A 22,306-nucleotide genomic window follows, 5' to 3' on the forward strand; every position below is an offset into this window, starting at 1 on the left:
ATTCACCTTATAAAGAGTTTTTGTATTTATTTTGGGTACCCAAGAACATATATTTTTGGAGGCAGGATCTCCGTGGATTGTGGCACAGACAGATGTGGCCAATGTTGAGGCCACTAGTTTGATATCTGCCCTTAAATAAAGGAATCATTGTTGCATTGCCTTCAAACAGGTGTGTTCCAACATTATTTCCCATGTCAATATTTAGGCATACATGAACGGTTTTTCCAGTTTTCAGCACAGCTACCTCTCCAACAAACATTCTACCTAAAGAACACTGGAGTGATACTTTACAAGGTTTCACTCTATACAGGAATCAGCTATTATGACGTTACAATGTGACACAACCAGTGTGACGTCATGCCCTACAAGTCTGCATCTGCGTATCTCTCCACGCACGGCTACTAATGACGTCACGTGTATACTTCATTATGACGTCACGCCATTGTCAACAAAGAGCTCTGGCCAAGGATCACGCAGACAGCTGCCACACTCTATCAGGCCCAGACATGTATCAGGCCTTCCCCCTCCAACACCTCAGGCAGAGGACGTAAGTACCAAGCTAAGCGATTATGTCCAGCCAGACTTCTCTGGAATGAACTGAAGGAAATATCGAATAGAAACCTATCGTACTATTTGCACATGCAATAAAATAATTAAAAAACATACCCAAACAAACAAAATGAAAATAAATAAATTAACTAAAAGGAAGGAAGAAAGAAATTTCATGAAACATGGCACTGTGGTCGAGATCCCTATGTGATGTGTATCATTGGCGGTTACCTAAAGACGGGCCGACAGCGGGAAGGCGTCACACAGATTCGATTCTTACAATTCGGCCTAGTGTACCTGGAATGCGGTATAAACAAGTATTAACTCTTTGAGGCTGAACAATAAATTATATCCCTTAACATACACACCACCTTCAGCCGTATTCCTTCAGAACCACGGACATGATACTTCAAATGGGCTTCACATACTGTACCCATGTACAGGGCAGTAGAGCCCTCTAGCTGGTAGAACGCTTTAGCCGTTAGGCTACATCACAGTAAGTGGTGTTTGTCATGTGTATTTCTCATTTCAGTTTTGTTAAGCTATGAAAGACTGGGTTGTAAAACTTGTGTCGGATGTTCGATCTGCAATAACGTAATGGTGTGGTGTACTTGATATAAAGCAGACCTTTTTCAAGAGGCTTCATTTAAAACGGGTTAATGCTGTTTGGGGTAGTTTTTCAGGTATATTACGGTTTTGCACATTGTGGAAATCCCGCGCCGTGCAGGTCCTGGCAATAACACCGCTAAAACCCACGTGCACGTGTAAAAGGGGTGTTGATAAATTCAAAGTCAGGCGGATCTGGGGTTCGAACCCAGGAGAATTTGGCCCGCCAAGGGGACGTAGCTCTACATGTCCAATTTCAGCATCTATGACAATTGGGCCATTTGCAATGCATGAAAACCATAACACAATTTAGTGGAAGACTTGATTGAGGCTGTATGTTATGTTACCTGCTGATCCAGCAGATCATAGCAGATCATAGCAGATCATGGCGGCCATCTGTACATACAGATTTGTTCATTTATTCACCACGCGTTGAATTGCCATAGGCAAGAAATAGGATTAGTGAAATATTAAAACTATATTGAATTTCAATCCCAAACTATCGATTTGAGAATTGATCATGGAGCCGTTTCCCCTGTAGTTGATGCCAAGTTTTAGTCCAAACATCTCAAAATGATAATAATTTAGGAACTATGTCTAATTAACTCTGGACACTTTTGACTTTGATGACCAAGAAAATTCTCCCGTCCAAAACGTGAACATAAAATTTCCCAAACTATCCGACATTTTGTAACTTTTATATGTTAGTTTTGCTATCTCACTGAAGGCATAAGAAATGGGACATCTTCCATTACAGCACATCTACAAACACCTAGATGTCGAAGGTGATGCGGTATGCCCTGCATCATTCTCAATCAACGAGCACTTGCCAGTCGGCAAGACGGAAAATTCAGGAAAATCAATAAGTGCGGCACTGCTTCGGAAAGCACTTGCAACTACATACATGGCAGGGTTAAGTTCTTGCTGTCAATTCTCGTAATATCTCGTCATACGTGGAAACGCGAGGTCAGGTGTCTTTTCAACGAATGTTTCCTCTGATTTCAGCACGCCGTCTAATTTAGACTCTGAGGTGTCGTCTATCGTTGATGCCAGTGTACGGAGCCTGCTCGACCCCATTGTAGGACGGTTTTGGCGATGCGTCGGTTGCATCAGTGAGTACATGTGCACCAGTATATGTCTTCTTTGTATTCAGCTCTATGAAAAGGGCTCTGTTTCTATATAGTGGTACTTGAGTATGAATTTGATGTACATTTGAAACACTGAATGAAGTGTCGATATAATTATTTGTTAAACTTATGAATTTTTAATATATGTTAACAGCTATGTGTAAATATAATGTTCCTCACCTATATGAATATTAATATTAGCACATGTTTGGAACAGTGACGAATTCTTCACTCGGGTATGCTCAGTTTATTCCATCGACTATTGGCATTTATGGCTCCAGTAAGGATCGAACATTCACCGCGAATATGATTCGTAGTCCACTTTAGCCTTGACATTTTACAATGCACGCCAGTCTGCTACGAGCGGCGCCGAGGGCCAATTCTCTGTCACCCACACAACTGTAGGAAGCAGACACACTGGAACCGTCCTGGAAACTGGGAACCTTGGATCTATGGACCCTGACTAGGCCCTCTTCCAACTCTAACTCCCGTACTTTAACACAGACTTGCGACAGTCATGGACAGTTTTGTGGAGCACACTCCTGGATGTCGAAAACGGCGCTGCTGTAGTATTACGTTGAATCTAGGGACCTGGATGTCGAACATAGCCTTGTTGTATGACTGCGTTGCATCTATGGACCTGGATGTTGAAGATGGTCTCTACGTTGAATCTGTGGACCTGGATGTTGAACATAGTCTTGTTGTAGGACTGCGTTGCATCTATGGACCTGGATGTTGAAGATGGTCTCTACGTTGAATCTGTGGACCTGGATGTTGAAGATGGTCTCTACGTTGAATCTGTGGACCTGGATGTTGAAGATGGTCTCTACGTTGAATCTGTGGACCTGGATGTTGAAGATGGTCTCTACGTTGAATCTGTGGACCTGGATGTTGAAGATCTATGGACCTTGATGTCGAACATAGTTTTGTTGTAGGACTGCGTTGCATCTGTGGACCTGGATGTTGAAGATGGTCTCTACGTTAAATCTATGGACCTGGATGTTGAACATAGTCTTGTTGTAGGACTGCGTTGCATCTATGGACCTGGATGTTGAAGATGGTCTCTACGTTGAAATATGGACCTGGATGTTGAACATAGTCTTGTTGTAGGACTGCGTTGCATCTATGGACCTGGATGTTGAAGATGGTCTCTACATTGAATCTATGGACCTTGATGTCGAACATAGTCTTGTTGTAGGACTGCGTTGAATCTATGGACCTGGATGTTGAAGATGGTCTCTACGTTGAATCTGTGGACCTGGATGTTGAACATAGTCTTGTTGTAGGACTGCGTTGCATCTATGGACCTGGATGTTGAAGATAGTCTCTACGTTGAATCTATGGACCTGGATGTTGAACATAGTCTTGTTGTAGGACTGCGTTGCATCTATGGACCTGGATGTTGAAGATGGTCTCTACGTTGAATCTATGGACCTGGATGTTGAACATAGTCTTGTTGTAGGACTGCGTTGCATCTATGGACCTGGATGTTGAAGATAGTCTCTACGTTGAATCTGTGGACCTGGATGTTGAAGATGGTCTCTACGTTGAATCTATGGACCTGGATGTCGAACATAGTCTTGTTGTAGGACTGCGTTGCATCTATGGACCTGGATGTTGAAGATGGTCTCTATGTTGAAATATGGACCTGGATGTTGAACATAGTCTTGTTGTAGGACTGCGTTGCATCTATGGACCTGGATGTTGAAGATGGTCTCTACGTTAAATCTGTGGACCTGGATGTTGAACATAGTCTTGTTGTAGGACTGCGTTGAATCTATGGACCTGGATGTTGAAGATAGTCTCTACGTTGAATCTGTGGACCTGGATGTTGAAGATGGTCTCTACGTTGAATCTGTGGACCTGGATGTTGAAGATGGTCTTGTTGTAGGACTGCGTTGCATCTGTGGACCTGGATGTTGAAGATAGTCTCTACGTTGAATCTATGGACCTGGATGTTGAACATAGTCTTGTTGTAGGACTGCGTTGCATCTATGGACCTGGATGTTGAAGATAGTCTCTACGTTGAATCTATGGACCTGGATGTTGAAGATGGTCTCTACGTTGAATCTGTGGACCTGGATGTCGAACATAGTCTTGTTGTAGGACTGCGTTGCATCTATGGACCTGGATGTTGAAGATGGTATCTATGTTGAAATATGGACCTGGATGTTGAACATAGTCTTGTTGTAGGACTGCGTTGCACCTGTGGACCTGGATGTTGAAGATGGTATCTATGTTGAAATATGGACCTGGATGTTGAACATACGCTTGTTGAAGAATAATGACAATTATGATGGATAAAACAACTTCTTTTATTCTGTGGAGGCGACGTTTCGACATAGGTTCTAATGTCGTTGTCAAGCAAGTGATACATGAGTAACAAATTGAGAGAATATATACAGGAGTTGTTGTTACAGTAGATCTAAAATGCCCATCAAAGAGGTCATAGTCTTGTTGTAGGACTGTGTTGCATGTATGGACCTGGATGTTGAAGATGGTCTCTTCGTTGAATCTGTGGACCTGGTTGTTAAAACATTGTCTCTCCGTAGAACTGCGTTTCATCTATTCGCCCGGATCTTGAAGGTGGTCTTGGTGTAGAACAAGGTTGAATCTATGATCTTGATGTGGCAGAGAGCTCAAAGGGAGAACAGTTCCGGATATCAACTTCTTTAACATACGGTTTCACAACGTTTCCGAGTAAAGAATTACTCCTTCATCTGGTGAATGAATGCTAGGATGCAGAGAGCATATGTACATACTAGTTCAACAAGAGTTGTAACATTACCCAGACTTTAATACAATCCATGAATAGACACTTGACTTGCTTATGAAACACAGCTGCCTTTTAAAAAAATAAAGAGTTTCATTTTTGTCATCGGGGAAGTGTTTGGTAAGTCATTGGTCACAACCGTTACTCGTTTTGCGTAAGTAACAAAGTTCGGTTTTCCTCTTGATAATGTGATATGTCTCCCTCCAATAGACCATCAGCGGCTTTTCTTCACTGGGTAACCGTTTTATTTAGGAATCATCATTAAGTCTTAATTCGGTTCCATTTCCGCAATCTGAGAATTATCTCCGATCGTGAGCGACTGGCATTGGTATTCGTCATCATGATTTTGGAATAATTAGGAATTAGGAATAATTAGTACTGTGAAAGTAAGATGGAATCAGTAATATGCTATCCATGTAAACATTGCTTTGGTGGTGTGATATTGCTGGAATAGTTCCAGAAGCAACGTTCATTATTTCATGGCATCGCGGGTATCGCCGGTGGTGCCGTTACCAATTAGGAAGCAGTCGTAAAATATTCTCTACTCTCTCGCGGCACGGCCAGTGTTGACGCATTCCCCCTTTCCTGATACGCAAACAAAATCAACTTCACCTGATATCCATTACCCATGACACACGAATAATGTTATTTTCCGGAATCATCTTATTTAAAAAATTATTATTTAGTCGTCATTTTGTGAAGTAATTGCATCAAATGGCAGGTGCGTGAGAGCCCGGTTTTCAAAGTTCACACGCGGGCGCACGTTTCGAGTTCGTTGCAATAATACGCGTCGATTACGTGCTGAAAGCATGGCCGCCTTGATACGATTCTGTACACGTTTACTCTAGCTACATCAGTCCGTGCAGCTTCGTGTAGGCACTCAACACCAGACAATATTTAATCGTACGAAATTATCCTAGACATATGAAAATAGACAGCGAGTCCAAGCATCGACGTATCCAATGGTGGCGTTTGATTCAGGTTTGTTGACTAAGTAGCGTGAAAGTTACATGTGAATTTAAGTGATTTCTCTTTCTAAATGATCCCAGACACACGAAAACAGACGTTGAGGCCAAGCGTCGACGTGTCCAGCTCGGTACTGTTGTCCTTCTTGCAATGTGTCAAATGTATCTTATATCTAGTTACCAGGATTGGCGGTCATGTAATGAGGCCGATTGTGTGTTTTGGTTAGGTTGTAGCCCTGGATCTTTAATTGGATTTGTTCTTTGCTTGGTATTCAAAATGTGTGCTGTTTTACCAAGGCATTTGTGGCAACTGATGAGATATTGATGTAAACTGGGATCTGAAATTTCACACAAAGACTTTTATTCAAAGTAATCTTTCTTGCATAATACAATGAAACATTAATGTTTGTGAGTGGGTCAGTGGTGAGCAGACCTGAGTTTCCGGGGAACCTTCTCCGGAACAAGTCAAAACATTGATTACACAACAGTCTCGTTTCCTGTTGACTGGGTCCCGTCCTATTGCGCAACTTGGTACAATAACCAGTCCAGAATTTTGGGACCAATTCATTTAACTGGATACATATTTATTAATCAGTATTATTTGATACATCTAACCACACTACGCTCCTTCTAATCCTTGCAACACGTCGTGCAGCGTGCTCTGTCGTACAGCGAGCTCTGAAAAACAGAAACCTGGAAATCGTGGAAATCTCAAAACGAGGCTCTCCCGCTAGAAAAGTTTGGCGGTCTGGTACGAACCTGATATTATATCAATCCCATTGTGCGTTACAAAACTACACTGAATAAGCGCAAAAAACGCATAACAGGTGTAACCAGTGAGCCAGATGCATTGTGAATCATTTTACGACCTCATCAAACAGGGGCAGTCTGTGACGTCTTAGTTAAGGTCATCCTGCCTACACCTCGCCATAAAATATAGAAATACGATGTTATTAAAGTTTAAAACTAAAATTCATTTGTAATACCATTTTCTTATGAACAAGGAATTGGAATTCAGTGTAACCATAGTTGTTTGTGATGTCGTTTTTCACTTTCACACGAGAAAATTCGGATCGGCTGAAAAGTAGGTCATTGTCTGAATAGGTTAATGAGACTCATGTTTCGGTTTGACGTGCGGATCAATGAAGCAAAAACACAACACATCAACGAGGTTAAAATTTGTTTTCCAATATGGCCGCGACAACAGTTACTGTAATAGATACCTTTATAACCTGAGTCATACCCCAATGGTGGACATGAGTCCTTTCACTTTGATGGGGATGGCGGTAACATTGTTGTCCCAAAACTCAGTATCGAAATTTGAAGTGTAGAGGTACCTTGCTAAGCTGTGCGAGTTCCTGCCTTTCATGGGGTTGAATCCAAGATGTTCCTCTCTAACGACCCATTGTTTGTCAGCAGCCCACCCCTGTCGTCAGGTCTGTAAACTCCGTCACAGTTGTCCACCGACTACAATCTGACACGACCTGATTAGTCCTGAAATAGTGCTGAATGAGACGTTACTACAGCAGTGAATGGGTACCCGGTGGGAGAAATGGTCATATGACTGTTAACCTTTTAGCGTCTCACAGGCAGCTTTAGCTAAAAATATCTGCGCTTTGCACACATTTTGTCCTTAGCAGCAATGAGCATCTTTGAGGTGGATGAATAATCGCTCTGCAAATGTAAAAATATATTACAAATTATAAAATTAATATACATCCCATTATCCTCTGTTTCCAAAAGTTGACACATGTATCTGTGAAAGATAAACAAAATTGATGGCATCACCTCGCTCAGATAAATGACAAAACCAGTTTTGCCGAATTAAACTTTCTTATTTGGGCAGAATCAGTGTATAGTGTTTTACATATCCTTTGCTCAAAGACAGCCTCTGTACTTGCTCTGCCTTCAGCGTTATTGCAGTTACAGTCCTGCAGGAAGAGCACCAATGGACTCCGGATCTCCTGTAGGACTTAAAGAACACAACTATCCCACCATGGATGTCGCGTCGGACTTAAAGATGGCGATCTTCAGAATTTCACTGTCACTTTATTTGTCAAACTACGACCAAAAAGACAACAACAACTGACTTCACTTGCAGGGATCCCTCTGGTTGTGAGGTCGATATGGTGTGAAGTGTGTAACGCAATTGAATCTAATTTTTACATTAGCTGGTCGTAAAATTGCACAGGTGCCCGGCAAAGTACTTGCTAGATAATGTGTTTCATAACAATTAACAGTGAAACAATAGTCGCAGGTCGGACAAACGGATTACCCACACGGTAACTGTCTTGAAGTTGTTTGGGCTGCAAATTCATTTAAATCCACCAAGTTACACTAACTGAAACTTTGTTGTCAAACCCAGAATCCACAGTCAGTGATGAATCTGAAACCATCGTTTCATCCTCAGTGCAGAACGTTTGAAGCCAAGCTTTCAAGTATCCACCAAATGGCCACATTTTGAATTTCGTCTTCTAATTTGATTGGCTAGTCCATCAAGACGCGCCAAGATTGGCAGCTCGACCAATAAACCAGCATATACACTGTCACTTGAAAGCTCCATGCAGCTCCTTTACATTCATTGTGATGAAAGAAATCAGAATGTGTGTGCTATTGTTTTATTACAAGAACTATAAAACTATCACGAAGGTCACCAAATTAAAGATGCCCTTTTCAGTGTTTACACGGAAGCCTTCTCTGGTTTGGTTTTATTTGTAATAACCTCCTAGTTTCATTAAAACAAACTTACGAGTTCTGAACAGTGAAGATTCTAATAGAGTTGACAAAGGTCAAACGAAATCGACAACATTCTGTTCATGTCGGCCAATCAATATTTACTCCAGATGAAGATTAATTGGAGCTTAATGAACCGTGACGGATCAGATTAGCGATGGGGCCCAACTGAGAAAGAGAGGAAGCCAAAATTGACAGGATTAGTGTCTGCTTTGCTGGGTGTTTCTCCTGAACAGTAATCAACAAGGAGATTATCTGTAGTGCTTTATATTGCTTAGACCTTTAATGAAAGTTAAGGGGATCTCCAAGCTGCGTTGTATTTCATTCAGTTATCGATTATCGTCCGTCGGCAGGTGCTGTATCAACAATCATGCACACTCTCCTTATGTTGCTATTCGCCACAATGGTGGTACTTTACAAAAGAAAGTGTAATCCCAAATATAACATATGTTACATGTGAGAAATCTTCTGTTTCGTTGACAAAATAAAAATGTGCTAGAATCTGTACTTTACAAAAGAATGTGTAATCCCAAATATAGCACGTGTTCAGTGTCCACAGTGATGATACCAGGTGTTCGTGAAGAGGGTGGCCTTATCCTCCTTCACTGATTATTATTCCCCTTTCCTCCTTCACAAAACATATGGAACAGAGTTGCCACACGTGTTCAGTGTCCACAGTGATGATACCAGGTGTTCGTGAAGAGGGTGGCCCTATCCTCCTTCACTGGCGGCCCTATCCTCCTTCACTGGCGGCCCTATCCTCCTTCACTGGCGGCCCTATCCTCCTTCACTGGCGGCCCTATCCTCCTTCACTGGCGGCCCTATCCTCCTTCACTGGCGGCCCTATCCTCCTTCACTGGCGGCCCTATCCTCCTTCACTGGCGGCCCTATCCTCCTTCACTGCTGGCCCTATCCTCCTTCACTGGCTGGCCCTATCCTCCTTCACTGGCGGCCCTATCCTCCTTCACTGCTGGCCCTATCCTCCTTCACTGGCGGCCCTATCCTCCTTCACTGGCGGCCCTATCCTCCTTCACTTCCTCCTTCACTGGCCCTATCCTCCTTCACTGGCGGCCCTATCCTCCTTCACCTATCCTCCTTCACTGGCGGCCCTATCTCTTCACTGGCGGCTCCTTCACTGGCGGCCCTATCCTCCTTCACTGGCGGCCCTATCCTCCTTCACTGGCGGCCCTATCCTCCTTCACTGGCTGGCCTCCTTATCCGGCCCTTCCTGCTGGCCCTATCCTATCCTCCTTCACTGGCGGCCCTATCCTGGCGGCCCCTTCACTGGTGGCCCTATCCTCCTTCACTGGCGGCCCTATCCTCCTTCACTGGCGGCCCTATCCTCCTTCACTGGCGGCACTAACCACACAAATACAAGTCTATGTACTCAGTACACAACTGCCTACTGCAGTCGAACCACGTACGAGACTCAAAGGTCTGAACAATTTCAAAGCTTAAGTAGAGGCTCTTGTGGAACCCTTTGGTAAACTTCAAGAAACCACTGAAATACAGAGAAATAAGCCAACCATTCACAGACACCAGTGCCAACTGTAGTCAAAACTTGTGGATACCATGCAGACAGAATGTATTTAGGGTTATTAATCCTTTCTTTCCTTGTAGGAAGCCAATTACAAAGAGCCTATCTATGAAACTTTATGCCTAGAGAAGAACGTTAACACAGTTGGTGGCCATGGGGATGCCTGCCTCTTGTCTTAATGTCTTACTACCAAACTGTACATACTCGTATATGATATCAATGAAGAAGTCCAGCATTTACTGTAATTATTTATTGACAAGTCGTCCTGATCCTCTGAAACACAGATATGAAACTATAGATACTGTGACCGCGTTTTAATGAGTAGTGCCACATGGATCAACAAAGCTGAAACAAAAACAAACAAACAATACATACGCACACCAAAATGAGCAAAACCTATCCCATACATTAGCATGGGTTAGGTTCAGTTAATTTTGTCGAAATATTTTTACCAATTTTACTTCCGACTATGATATTTCTCTGCCTTACCGAATGACCTCAGAAAGAAAGTCACAGATTACACCGGAATGTGTTTTCTCACTCTTAGGTAGGGCAGGGGGTTATTTGATATCCCAATTCTGATAGAGTCTGTCAGGATGCAGACTAAAATAATGACCGTTTATGTTCTTCTGAGACTCCCGTGGTGAGACGGACCATCGCTTACGGCTATCACTCGACATCACTGTAATTTCCACGCCACTTACTTTACTATTTACTGTATGTATGCTGGAGACGACAATTTTGATTTTTATGTAACAAGATCCATCAAGTGTCTGGAAATGTTACTCAGAATGAAGTGACCTTGACCTACATAAACGTTTCCAATAGAGGTGCATAAAGGGAGATAAGTATCTGAGAGTAAGCAACCCATATCTAGCTACGATATAGGTTGGCCTTTAAGGTTTCTGCCCTTTCTGAATACAATGCCGTTGTCTCGTGTAGTTGGACTTCCGGTGAAACTGATAAAAGGAAGAAGGTTGTTTATATTTTTAATGCAATGTTTTTCTACTGAATCAGATGAAACTAATATGTGTCGTTAGCCTGTAAATAACAGAGTGAGCACAAGATCAAAGATGAGACGCCATGAACTACGTGACCGAACAACCCGATCCGTATAGTCACCTCTTACGACAGGCACAGGTTACTGGAGACGTGGTGTGGCGTCCATGAAGGGTGGAGGCTGTCTGTACTTAGTCATGGATCACTGAGCAGAACGTTCTGGGTATATTCTTGTATAATTATGTTATATTCTCGTTTCAGACCGACTTTTTGGACGAACTGATCCATCTGAGGAACTCGAGGAATGGGTAGGTAACAATATACATTGAAGTTGAAAATTCTTTATAATATTAAATAGACGCTTTAACGTTCCGTAAGTTTTCTCAACTTTTATTTTTCTAAAATTTAGAAGTAACTCTACGACACACGATGATAAAATGTCTGTAATTCTCGAACTTTTGATTATTCTCTTCTGTTCTCAACTTTTTATTTTTCTAAAATTTAGAAGTACTTACGACACACGATTATAAAATGTCTGCTCGAACATGAAACTTTTCTGTGTTAAAAAACTGCGCGAACAGAAACTGTGAGATGCGTGCCATTTAGAGGAATTTTACATTAATCAGTTCCTCAGAGCACCAAGAACAACCTAAATACACAATGCTGATATCATGAAAGATAGTAGTAAGTGAGTTTGTTCACACGGTTCGTGGCTGGCTGGAATCAGCTCATGCGGCCAAGTAGCCTTAATGAGAGAAGATCCGCCTTAACTTACTGATTTAATTAATCTGTGAAACCGTGAAGCTATCGCAATAACACCCGGCTCAGCATTTAATCTGGTTAATGAATCCAGCTGGCTTTTATTTGTCCATTACCATCACCAATCAGCGCTAATTAACCACTGCCTTCTTTTAGTCCCCTGCTAATCATCAGTCAGTGCTAATTAACCCCTGCATTCCTATACGCCGTTGCTAGTCACCAATCAGTGCTAATTAAACCCTGACTTTCTTTAGTCAACTGATAATCACCGATCAACGCTAGACAACTGCTGGTTTCCCTTTCTAAGTTTCCATCTTCGTCATTTCATGAGAACATTGCACATGTGTTGTGTACATTATAGAACTGACAATATGACTTCTTTGATGGGCATTCTATAAGTTGAGGTGATGAAGAATGATGATAATTTTTATGGATATACAACTTCTTTATTGTATTAAAGGCGACGTTTCGACAAGCAACGATATTAGAGTCTATATCGAAACGTCGCCTTTCACAGAATATAGAAGTTGTATATCCATAAAAATATCATCATTCTACTGACAATATGTATGTATTGGGAACATGTTTTGTTAGAATGAAAATAGCCACATGAAGTATATTGTCATACCTGACTGTTTGGTAAGGTCAGCGGATTGTACATAACATCTATCACCTAAATATCAAATACAATAAAAGTCTGTGTTTCCCAGTTTGTACGTAATAAGAACTATCAGTTTTCTGGGGTTGTAGTCGTTGACGAGCGCTCAGCGTCAAAGTCTCCCTCGGTAATTGCAAATTGTCAACCGGGGAGGTTCTCAAATGCTGGCTGACCCTCTGTGGTATAATGTGACATTTCTGAAACGGCTCCAAGAAGATTTACAAGTATCCCTGGTTAGCTGATTGACTCGCGACAGACGAAACTGTCATCAATGTCAAATTAACCTGCACATGTTGGTGAAATATCGATTGACGTTCCATCTTTCTTCAGGTGGCTTCATACGTTAATAATTGTGATTTCTTGTTTCTGATATTGTACAACTACTGGGCGGCGGCAGCCACCGTTTTAAGGTTTGATGATTTCAGGTTTTGAGGGTTTTGTATGTCAAGGATAATTGATTTTCTCTGTTAATTGTGGAACTGGTAGACGCTTAGAAATCACAAAGATTATATTATCCTAAAGCCATATGCCAGATACTTTATTGATAACAACTTCAATCAATCTAAATAAATACCTGAAGTGCCCAAACGTGCTTTGGTGTGCAGCTGTCAGTATGGATGTCTAGCATTGTCATATGTTAAAACTTGAGTATCTCTGACAGAGAACACCTCTACAACTGACACAATTGAAAACCCCCACCCTGTCTGGTATCATGCATTGCTTAAATCCATACTTCTGGTTGTTTCTGGACTTTACAGCACCAAACCGATATCGTTGGTTGCAGAGGTAAACGTCCAACTGCGGCTCATTTCCCATGATGCATCTCACCATCTCAGTACCTTATGAATACTTGAGTAGGTCATAGGTTGCCGTGAGTTATCACGTATTAAGACTACTAAATAGTGTCAAAATGTTAAACTATGCATCGTATTCCTGTTTCAGGTGATGGTAACAGTTCAGAATGGCCAAATGAAGGAGATTCCGAAAGAAGCTGATGCAGGGGAGGCAACTCCTACTCCACCGGAAGTGCCTCCAATCGAGTTTGATTGAAGGTGTCAATGTCATGAACAGTCTTTGTATGTGCCCCCACAACGGCACTCTTCAGTTTACAAGCATATGTGCACTCAAATAATTAAAAATAATTAAACGTTACTTTTACTTAACAACGTGTACTGTTCTTTTTCAAATGTGTTTCTCACTTGATGGAACATGGCGACAAACAACTTGTCATGAAAAACGCATAATAACATTCAGTGCATCCAGACTAATATGTTCAGCGGTAAGTCTTGGAATCAAGGAAGGACTCTGTGTAAATTGGCAGAAAGTATTTGAGGCAAGAACATACAACTCGGAGCATTTGCTTGACTTTTTGGTAGTATCGAAAACAATTCAATTTCATCAAAACGATAGCTCAAGCTTTAGGTAAATTAGTGATCTGAAATCATCCAGTAAGTATTGTACAGTAAATTCCCATCCGCTGATTTACCTACCTCTGAATATGTTTGAACAAAGTTACCCCACTTGAATGAGAAACAATGACATGACTTTACCGATGCTTCAAACCTCCACTCCATTGTATGTCCTACACATAATATATCTGCAAAAATATAAAATTGAAAACGATTCGAATATTCAAACATCTTTGACCAAAAATACCCAACTTGAATAAGAAACTATTAAATAACTTTAACGATACTTCAGATATTATTTCTACGATCTTGCTGATTCATAGAGATAAACATTATTTTGCCATCATATCCCTGGGTGGATTATTGTTGAGGGAATAGAGAAGAGGGAACAGGAGACCTCACGTGTCACCGCCGAGATTCCTTCTACTCCTGTCTTAATTACAACATATCACACTTCTGAAGACGCTCTTGGGCAGCTTGTTCAGATGTGATTGATGTAATCTTCTCCCAAATAACCAGCTCTCGTTCAGGGTTGAAAAAAGACAGTTTGTCCAAGAACAGGTACAACCCCACTGAACTCGAACCTGTCCACAATGAATAGAAAATTATAACGATAATGGCTATAGTGTGTTTGGTACAAAATGATACCGATGAATAACAATCTAACACAAAATCCGTTCATGATCAAACATTCATTTCAACGCAGAATGTAATGAAAACATCAGACCAACTCTGAAGAAAAGTTTCATAACGTTTGTGTCCAAAATAGAAAAAGTTACTTAACAAACTATCATCATTTTGTTTTGAGTTTCCGTGTGACGTTTTACGAGGGTAAAGTAACAGTAGTACTGTTTCAGGAACAACCTCAAGGGCGGGAAACACGTGCAGCTGGATGTCAACATTTAGGGGTTGTATCAAAACTCTTCCTGACTGGAATCTGAGGAAATTCCTGATTCACTTTCACTTTAAAGTGCTCACATAACCTTTGTTATATTTGACCATTTTCTAAAAGACATTGCGTATTCACAGCTTCCAGCCATGGGAATCGTGTCAGTTTTCAACACACTGCGTTATGAACACTGCCTCTGGTTTTTTGTAAGCAAGATGAACTCTTTCCTGCGTTTAAGTAATGGGAATGGGGAACCTGCCTGTGTATCTCACCTACTCATTACTCAATAAGGATAATCATTCAACATTGAACGTGTTCTTAATGGAGACTGACTATATTCTGGCAATGACGTTTTAGCATTATGAAGGTAATGTCACTATAATGTGAAAAAAATGTTTGAAGGTTGCATTACATTTCTCGGAAATACAATTTTTTCGTCAGATTATTGAAAGAATGTGTCTCATTTGCTGATGGATATATAAAAAATGAGGATATTTTTTGTGAAACCTGCATGACCTTTCTCCAGCGTCTATTACCGATTCCTTACAGGGACGTCGACATAGAGGTAAAGCATGTCTGTCTCTATTTTCTATCCATTTTTTCTGAAATCTTAGAAATGCCCAGAGCAATGGGATTCACGGCTGTAGAGATTTCCAAACTAAGAGTTGTTTTGGTCACGTGGACAAGCTGTCGAGTGTCTCCAATCTGAAGGTTCTCGTTGTCGTTTTTTAATAAAAGAGATCCGTGACGAGAACCTGTTGTGAAGACTGACACAGATTGTGTATCCTGGTTGCTCATAAGGCTAAACATACCTGTTACCTTTCACACCTTTTGCATAAAGTTTCAGGCCAAGGTGATGTATATATAATGCGTAAATGAGACCAGACAGACATATCGTTGACAGTAAGAGCAAATGTCTAAACTTGAGGTTGGTACCATTGTATGTCACCCCTATCTTTACTCAGTTGTCCAGTCCTTGAAATCTAATTTACAAGTGAACTGGTATTGTCTTGTGAAGGAGGAAATGCCAATTGTCATAACTTACATCAATACTCCAGTTTCTACTTGTTTAATGGTGGTGTTGTCGCCATTCTTGCAATGTATCAAATGCATTTTAAACACAGTCACCAGTTTCATGTTAATCTTATTAGGTCTATAAACTGACTTCGGGGAGGATTTGCATTTACACTGGATATGTTCTTTGCTGGAATGGTCACCTACGCTGTTTTCTTGAGAAATCGATGAAAGTCGAAAAGACACAAAACGTGAGATCTGACTTTTTGTTTGTTTGTTGTTTAATGCCGTACTCCATCTATATGGCGGCAGACTTAAATAATCGAGTCTGGACCAGAAGATCTAGTGATCAACAGCATGAGCATCAACCTACACATCTGGGATACGATGACTTCAGTCAACCAAGTCAGCAAGCCAGATCACCCGATCCCTTTAGTCCCTGTTACGAAAAGCACACGTTGCAGACCAATTCTAACCCGGATCTTCACGGGTAACTGAGATCTGATGTCATCTTCACTCAAACTAATCGTATCTCCGTTTGGCAGCGTTATGATAAACCAGTGACTGATTGCATGAGCAACGATCGAGCCGATGTATTCGTAATACTAGTCTAGTCACTCATTTTGACCAGTCGACCTTCCCTTTATTAAGAAAGAAAGGGTTTCCTGGAACCCCTTCTTTCTGACTTGTTGACCTTTTGTAATTTGTGGTCATTTTGTTGAATTCAAAATTGTTACTTGGCCTTATTCCCTGGATGGTGTGTTACATGCCCTTTGTTCAGGGACAGCCACTGTTAGGAGCTTGTAAGTTCTTGCCCTGTCTTTAGAGTTATTGGAGTGACAGCCTTGCAGGGAAGCCAAGTATCCGATGGGCTCCAGGAATTCAAACTCAGTACTGTGCTACCAAGGATGGGCTCCAAAAAGTATCCCATGCAGGAATTCAAACTCAGTACTGTCATACCAAGGATGTCAATAGATATATTTGCAGTTGAAGCCTTGGGTGGGTGATGTTGTCGATGACTTAAACTAATATATTGAATATATAGGTGATCCTTCAGCAAGATGATCTAAACCTAAAGCAGTGAAGTGGTACCTGGGTACGAAGGCGCTGGCCCGTCACCTATTCTTGAAATTCTTTATTAAGTTAAAGGGACGTATTCAAATCAGAATTTAATGGACACTTTCTTTATGTGACAAAATCCCCCAACAATCAGCAACTGGCTTCACTTAAGGGAACAGTCTTTTGGTTTTCAGTTCCATATGGTGCAATACCCATGAATCCAATGTTTACATTAGCTGGCCGTGAAATTGCATATGTGCTCATCCAAATACTGCCTTCTCAATATATTCTTGAAAAATTCTTACCGAACAGGGCGTTCTTCAAGTCAGAATTTGACTGTACTATACTAGTATTTATGTCAAACCACAGCAAAAACAAACCACCCAAAAACAAAAACTTACTTCACTTACAGGGACCCCTCTGGTTGTCAGGTCGATATGGTGTAAAGTGTGTAACGCCAATGAATCTAATTCTACATGAGCTGGTCGTAAAATTGCACAGGTGCCCGCCAAAGTACTTGCTAAATAATGTGTTTCATAACAATTAACAGTGAAACAATAGTCGCAGGTCGGACAAACGGATTACCCACACGGTAACTGTCTTGAAGTTGTTTGGGCTGCAAATTCATTTAAATCCACCAAGTTACACTAACTGAAACTTTGTTGTCAAACCCAGAATCCACAGTCAGTGATGAATCTGAAACCATCGTTTCATCCTCAGTGCAGAACGTTTGAAGCCAAGCTTTCAAGTATCCACCAAATGGCCACATTTTGAATTTCGTCTTCTAATTTGATTGGCTAGTCCATCAAGACGCGCCATGACTGGCAGCTCGACCAATAAACCAGCATATACACTGTCACTTGAAAGCTCCATGCAGCTCCTTTACATTCATTGTGATGAAAGAAATCAGAATGTGTGAGCTATTGTTTTATTACAAGAACTATAAAACTATCACAAAGGACACCAAATTAAAGATGCCCTTTTCAGTGTTTGCAAATAAGGCTTCTCTGGTTTGGTATTATTTCTACATAATCTTTTATTTTATTTAAAAACAATGCTAATAATGACTAGTTCTAAACAGAGTACATTGTGGAGTTGATCCAGGTCAAACGAAATCGACAGAATCACTATTTACTCCAGATGAAGATCAATGAACCGTGACTGATCAGATTAGGCCCAACTGTGGTAGAGAGGAAGCCAAAATTGACAGGATTAGTGTCTGGGTGTTACTCCTGAACAGTAGTCAACAAAGAGATTTTCTGTAGTGCTTAACATTGCTTAGACCTTTAATGGAAATAAATGAAATGTCATCTCCATGCTGCCTTGTATTTCAGTCAGTTATCGACTATTGATTATCATCCGTCGGCAGGTGCTTTATCAACAATCGTACACACTCTGCTGTTCATACGTTTGTGAATATACATCATTTTTTTAATATCTAATAGATTCATTGGTGCTGCCAACATAATTTTAACAATTTACTCTTGACAATGTTTCCTCTGCCTTATCGAATGACCTCAGAAAGAAAGTAACAGAATACACCGGAATGTGTTTCCTCACACTTAGGTAGGGCAGGGGGTAATTTGATATCCCAATTCTGATAGAGTCTGTCAGGATGCAGACTAAAATAATGACCGTTTATGTTCTTCTGAGACTCCCGTGGGGAGATGGGCCACCGCTTATGGCTATCACTGGACATCACTGTAATTTCCACGCCACTTACTTTACTATTTACTGTAGGTAAGCTGGAGACGACAATTTTGATTTTTTTGTAACAAGATCTATTATCTGTCTGGAAATGCTCTGCGATGTGACCTTGACCCACACAAAACGTTTCCAATGTGACGGCAGTCGTATTTTCCCACTCGGATCCCTACGTAATTCCCGCAGCACTCCATTATTCAGTGTATTTTTGTGAAAGAAATCGGTATATCTAAGTGAAAAATCTATCTCTCTTTACTACATTATAGTACATTACATGTTTTTTTTTCATTTTAAACTACAATGATGTTGTCTAGCGGACATGGATTCCCTATCCGACTCATCAGTTGACAAAGAAACTGGAATTTTCACATATTTTAAAGATATCTTTTGTTTGATAAGGGCAAAATTCATCCAGGATGTTGTCTGTTTCAAGACCAAATAACTAATCAGTCTTTTGTTCAATGCCACAGTCAGTAATATTACGTATGTCACAATAACCTTTACATAGTCGAGTTTTGGCCAGGTCAGCTTGTATCCAGGAAGTGGTCAACGGGTCACGGTGACACGCTACCAACCACGTAATCGAGTTCGACCTTCCGATCTATATTGTCATCGTTTAGCATAGTAGAGACATAACATGAGTGTGTGGTGTAATCACCGTTGAGGTGATATTATCTATTTATACTGTATTTTCATTTCAGACTGACTTTATAGTCGAACTGATCCAACTGAGGAACTCTATTATGTTGGAAATGTTTAAGTTACTAAAAAGCATAGGAACGTTTGAACTTCTACATAGTCATAACCAAAAGCAGGATTCTAACAGGATTTTTGTGGTTGATCGGTAACTTGATTGTCAAGTGTTGTGCGGCATCGGAGGAAAATACTTCCATTATTAGGAAGATTGTGTGAATGGCGGGTACTACCGTTAGGGCAAGACATGCTTACCCTCTTCGCGAACACCTGGTGTCAACACTGATTTCCAGTGATACATTCATTTAATTTTCAAAGCTAATTTCCCCTTCACTCCAAACGAGTTTATTTCTGAGGAGAGTTAAGAATGGGTATTCTTTTGCAAGGATGTTCTGTATTTAAACTGATGTTTCGCCTGGAAACTTTACCCGTGTTTTCATTTTTAACATTTAGAGGGAATTCTACGACATGATGGTGCAATGTCTGTCTGTCTGTAAATCCTGGAAACTGTTCTGTGCCTGTATTAACAAACCATATGAACATTAACAGTGATATCCTACCATTTACAGGAACACTATAAAATGATATCTTGGGGTTAGTTTTACAACAGCAGTCTCTCCTTAATCTCCCATGAACAATCTAAACGCTATATAATGATATCTTGATTGTTGACACAACAAAATCAGGTTAGTTTAACAAATTCTGATAAAAAAAAAAGACAACAGCAGATTTGAGTGTTACATGAGTCAAAATAAAGCGTATCGCAATAATACATATAAACCGGTTATATTCTATTATTAATATGTAATGATAAAATGAAGATTGCAGGGGTACTGGGCAAATACATAAAGAGATTGGAAGTTTGAAATGAAATATAACAGAATTAGGTAACAGGAATATCATGCACATTTTCTTGTACTCAAGTACTGGATACACATGTTTTCACCTTATACATACTAGGCCATTCGGAGAGATCTATAGGTATGTACATAGGCTGCCACTGGGGAAGTGCTTCACACCTGAAAAAGTAGTGGAACTCGTCACCAACCGCTGGAGAACTACAAGAACAGTTACAAAGTGATTTTGCTTTAACGGTTCATGGCTGGCTGGTGTTTCCTAATGTGGCCAGTGAACCGTTGTCAAGGAAATTATCTGCCTAGTATTTGGGACTCTTTCTATTAATTCAGCAATCTGTGCCACATCTAGCTGTCGTATAAACAATACGTATTCATTGGAACTATTCAAACAAAGAAAGAAACTAAATGTCTTTCAGTTGAACACATGTAAACCTTATCATAATAATGACATTACGTGCTAATATTTAGTTCCGTCTCGAATAGCCACTTTTAGTATGAACAACGTGCATGTTTTTAGCTAAATAACATAAGAAGCAGTTGAAAATGTGATAAAGCTGACAATCCGTAACCCATATTTAGAGCTGACAATCAGTGTGTACACGGAACTGTGTTGTGAGAATCAGAATAGCCCCTTCAGCCAACAGGCATGGGATGTACATGTGAGTATTCTAAACACATTTTCTGTTGTTCTAGGGGTTGATGAGTTCTCTCAGCTCGCCCGGTACAGTGTCAATGGGGAGCGTTTAAAATATTGGTTAACCCACTTTTGTTAATTGTGTCATTTCTGTGAAGGCTTCACAGATGATGAACAAGTATATTGGGTCAGCTGATTGACTCGTAACACACGAACCTGTCATCAAGGTCAAACTGATCCGCCCATATTGGTGAAATATCGATTGATATGCCATCTTTCTTCAGGTGACGGAAGACGTTTATAATTGTGTCTTTCTGCATGTGATTGTATAACTGTTGGTCGGTGGTATCCAGTGTATAATGTTGGATGTGTCTGTTATGTCTGTAACCGATTCAATAATGAAGGTTGGCTTTCGTTTCCCCTGAAACATCGGCTATTTCATTTCTCAGGTCAGATTGTTAAATGTAAGTTGACATCAATGCGATATCGTGAGGGGCAGCGTTGTTGGCAGAGGTGCACGTACAATGTCTAATAACGACAAACCACATGCAGATAATTTGCCAGCCAGCCAGCCAACTGCAGTTTTTAAGAGTAACATGAAACACATGGCGTTCTCAACTGAAAACATAAAACACTGAATAAATGAAACATTTCTAACATCTGTTTTTTGTATTCATAAAGGTAGAGTGGATCTTATTTCCCAATTTAGGCCTCGCCAGAACGTCCCTTGACACTGTTTATTGGAGTCTACCGTCTGCGTATGAAGTGTTACGACGTCAGGCTTCTGTCCAACATGTCAGTAATTGATTGGTTGATGTAAAACATGTCTTTAGTGTTTTGATGTACAAACATATAAATCTATCATGTTTTAGATTCTCCCCTAAATACGCCTTTTGTAAGAAATTCATTGTGTTGGTAAATTCGGTCTAATGGCAGTTTTTGAGAACAAAGGCTATTCGCTAAATTTACCCAATATTCAAATACGCAGAGAATCTCTTATGTGTTTCTTTTGATGTGACTGACATTTGTCAGGCAACCATCTCCGATGAAATTGATATCGATGTTCAGAGACTAGACCAGAATCTGTTCATGGCAGCGAATGTTTCTATGACTTTCATCAGCACGCCCAGAACAACTTGGTTTAAAGTACGATCTAGACAAACTCATCCCATCGATATTTGTGAGACAATGATTTTTGTGCCCAAAGACGTATTGGCCCGTCAGCAGTCAGTCGGATTTTGCATGATTTGGTTAACATATACACAGATTGAATATCGAGACCTGAGACTTTCACTCAGCTTTGGAGAGAGACCAAGGTGCTAAACAGAAAGCACAGAACAC

The 22,306-nt window shown here is 40.7% G+C and overlaps 1 protein-coding gene across 2 annotated transcripts; it reads left to right on the top strand.

Annotated features, from left to right (window-relative positions):
• Window positions 1-413: 413 nt before the first annotated feature.
• On the top strand, window positions 414-13,869 carry LOC124267817. Of its 2 annotated transcripts, none has more exons than XM_046702813.1 (4): window positions 414-547; window positions 2,161-2,267; window positions 11,551-11,597; window positions 13,649-13,869. In XM_046702813.1, exons 1-4 carry the CDS (start codon window positions 429-431, stop codon window positions 13,754-13,756), a joined length of 381 nt encoding a protein of 126 aa, XP_046558769.1. In that variant the 5' UTR covers window positions 414-428; the 3' UTR covers window positions 13,757-13,869. The 2 variants fall into 2 exon arrangements, with proteins under 2 accessions (XP_046558769.1, XP_046558770.1); XM_046702814.1 differs by lacking the exon at window positions 414-547 and adding an exon at window positions 2,005-2,067.
• Window positions 13,870-22,306: the final 8,437 nt, after the last annotated feature.

The sequence above is a fragment of the Haliotis rubra genome, unplaced genomic scaffold (assembly GCF_003918875.1).
Source record: "Haliotis rubra isolate DU_JTF1 unplaced genomic scaffold, ASM391887v1 Scf134, whole genome shotgun sequence".
NCBI lineage: Eukaryota > Metazoa > Mollusca > Gastropoda > Lepetellida > Haliotidae > Haliotis > Haliotis rubra.

Bases quoted from the DNA above. Each gene is read 5' to 3' on its own strand.
- LOC124267817 (XM_046702813.1), top strand. From the start codon at position 429: ATGACGTCACGCCATTGTCAACAAAGAGCTCTGGCCAAGGATCACGCA. The intron at 548-2,160 runs GTAAGTACCAAG...CTCTGATTTCAG, and splicing joins CAACACCTCAGGCAGAGGAC to CACGCCGTCTAATTTAGACT. The intron at 2,268-11,550 runs GTGAGTACATGT...TTCTCGTTTCAG, and splicing joins GCGATGCGTCGGTTGCATCA to ACCGACTTTTTGGACGAACT.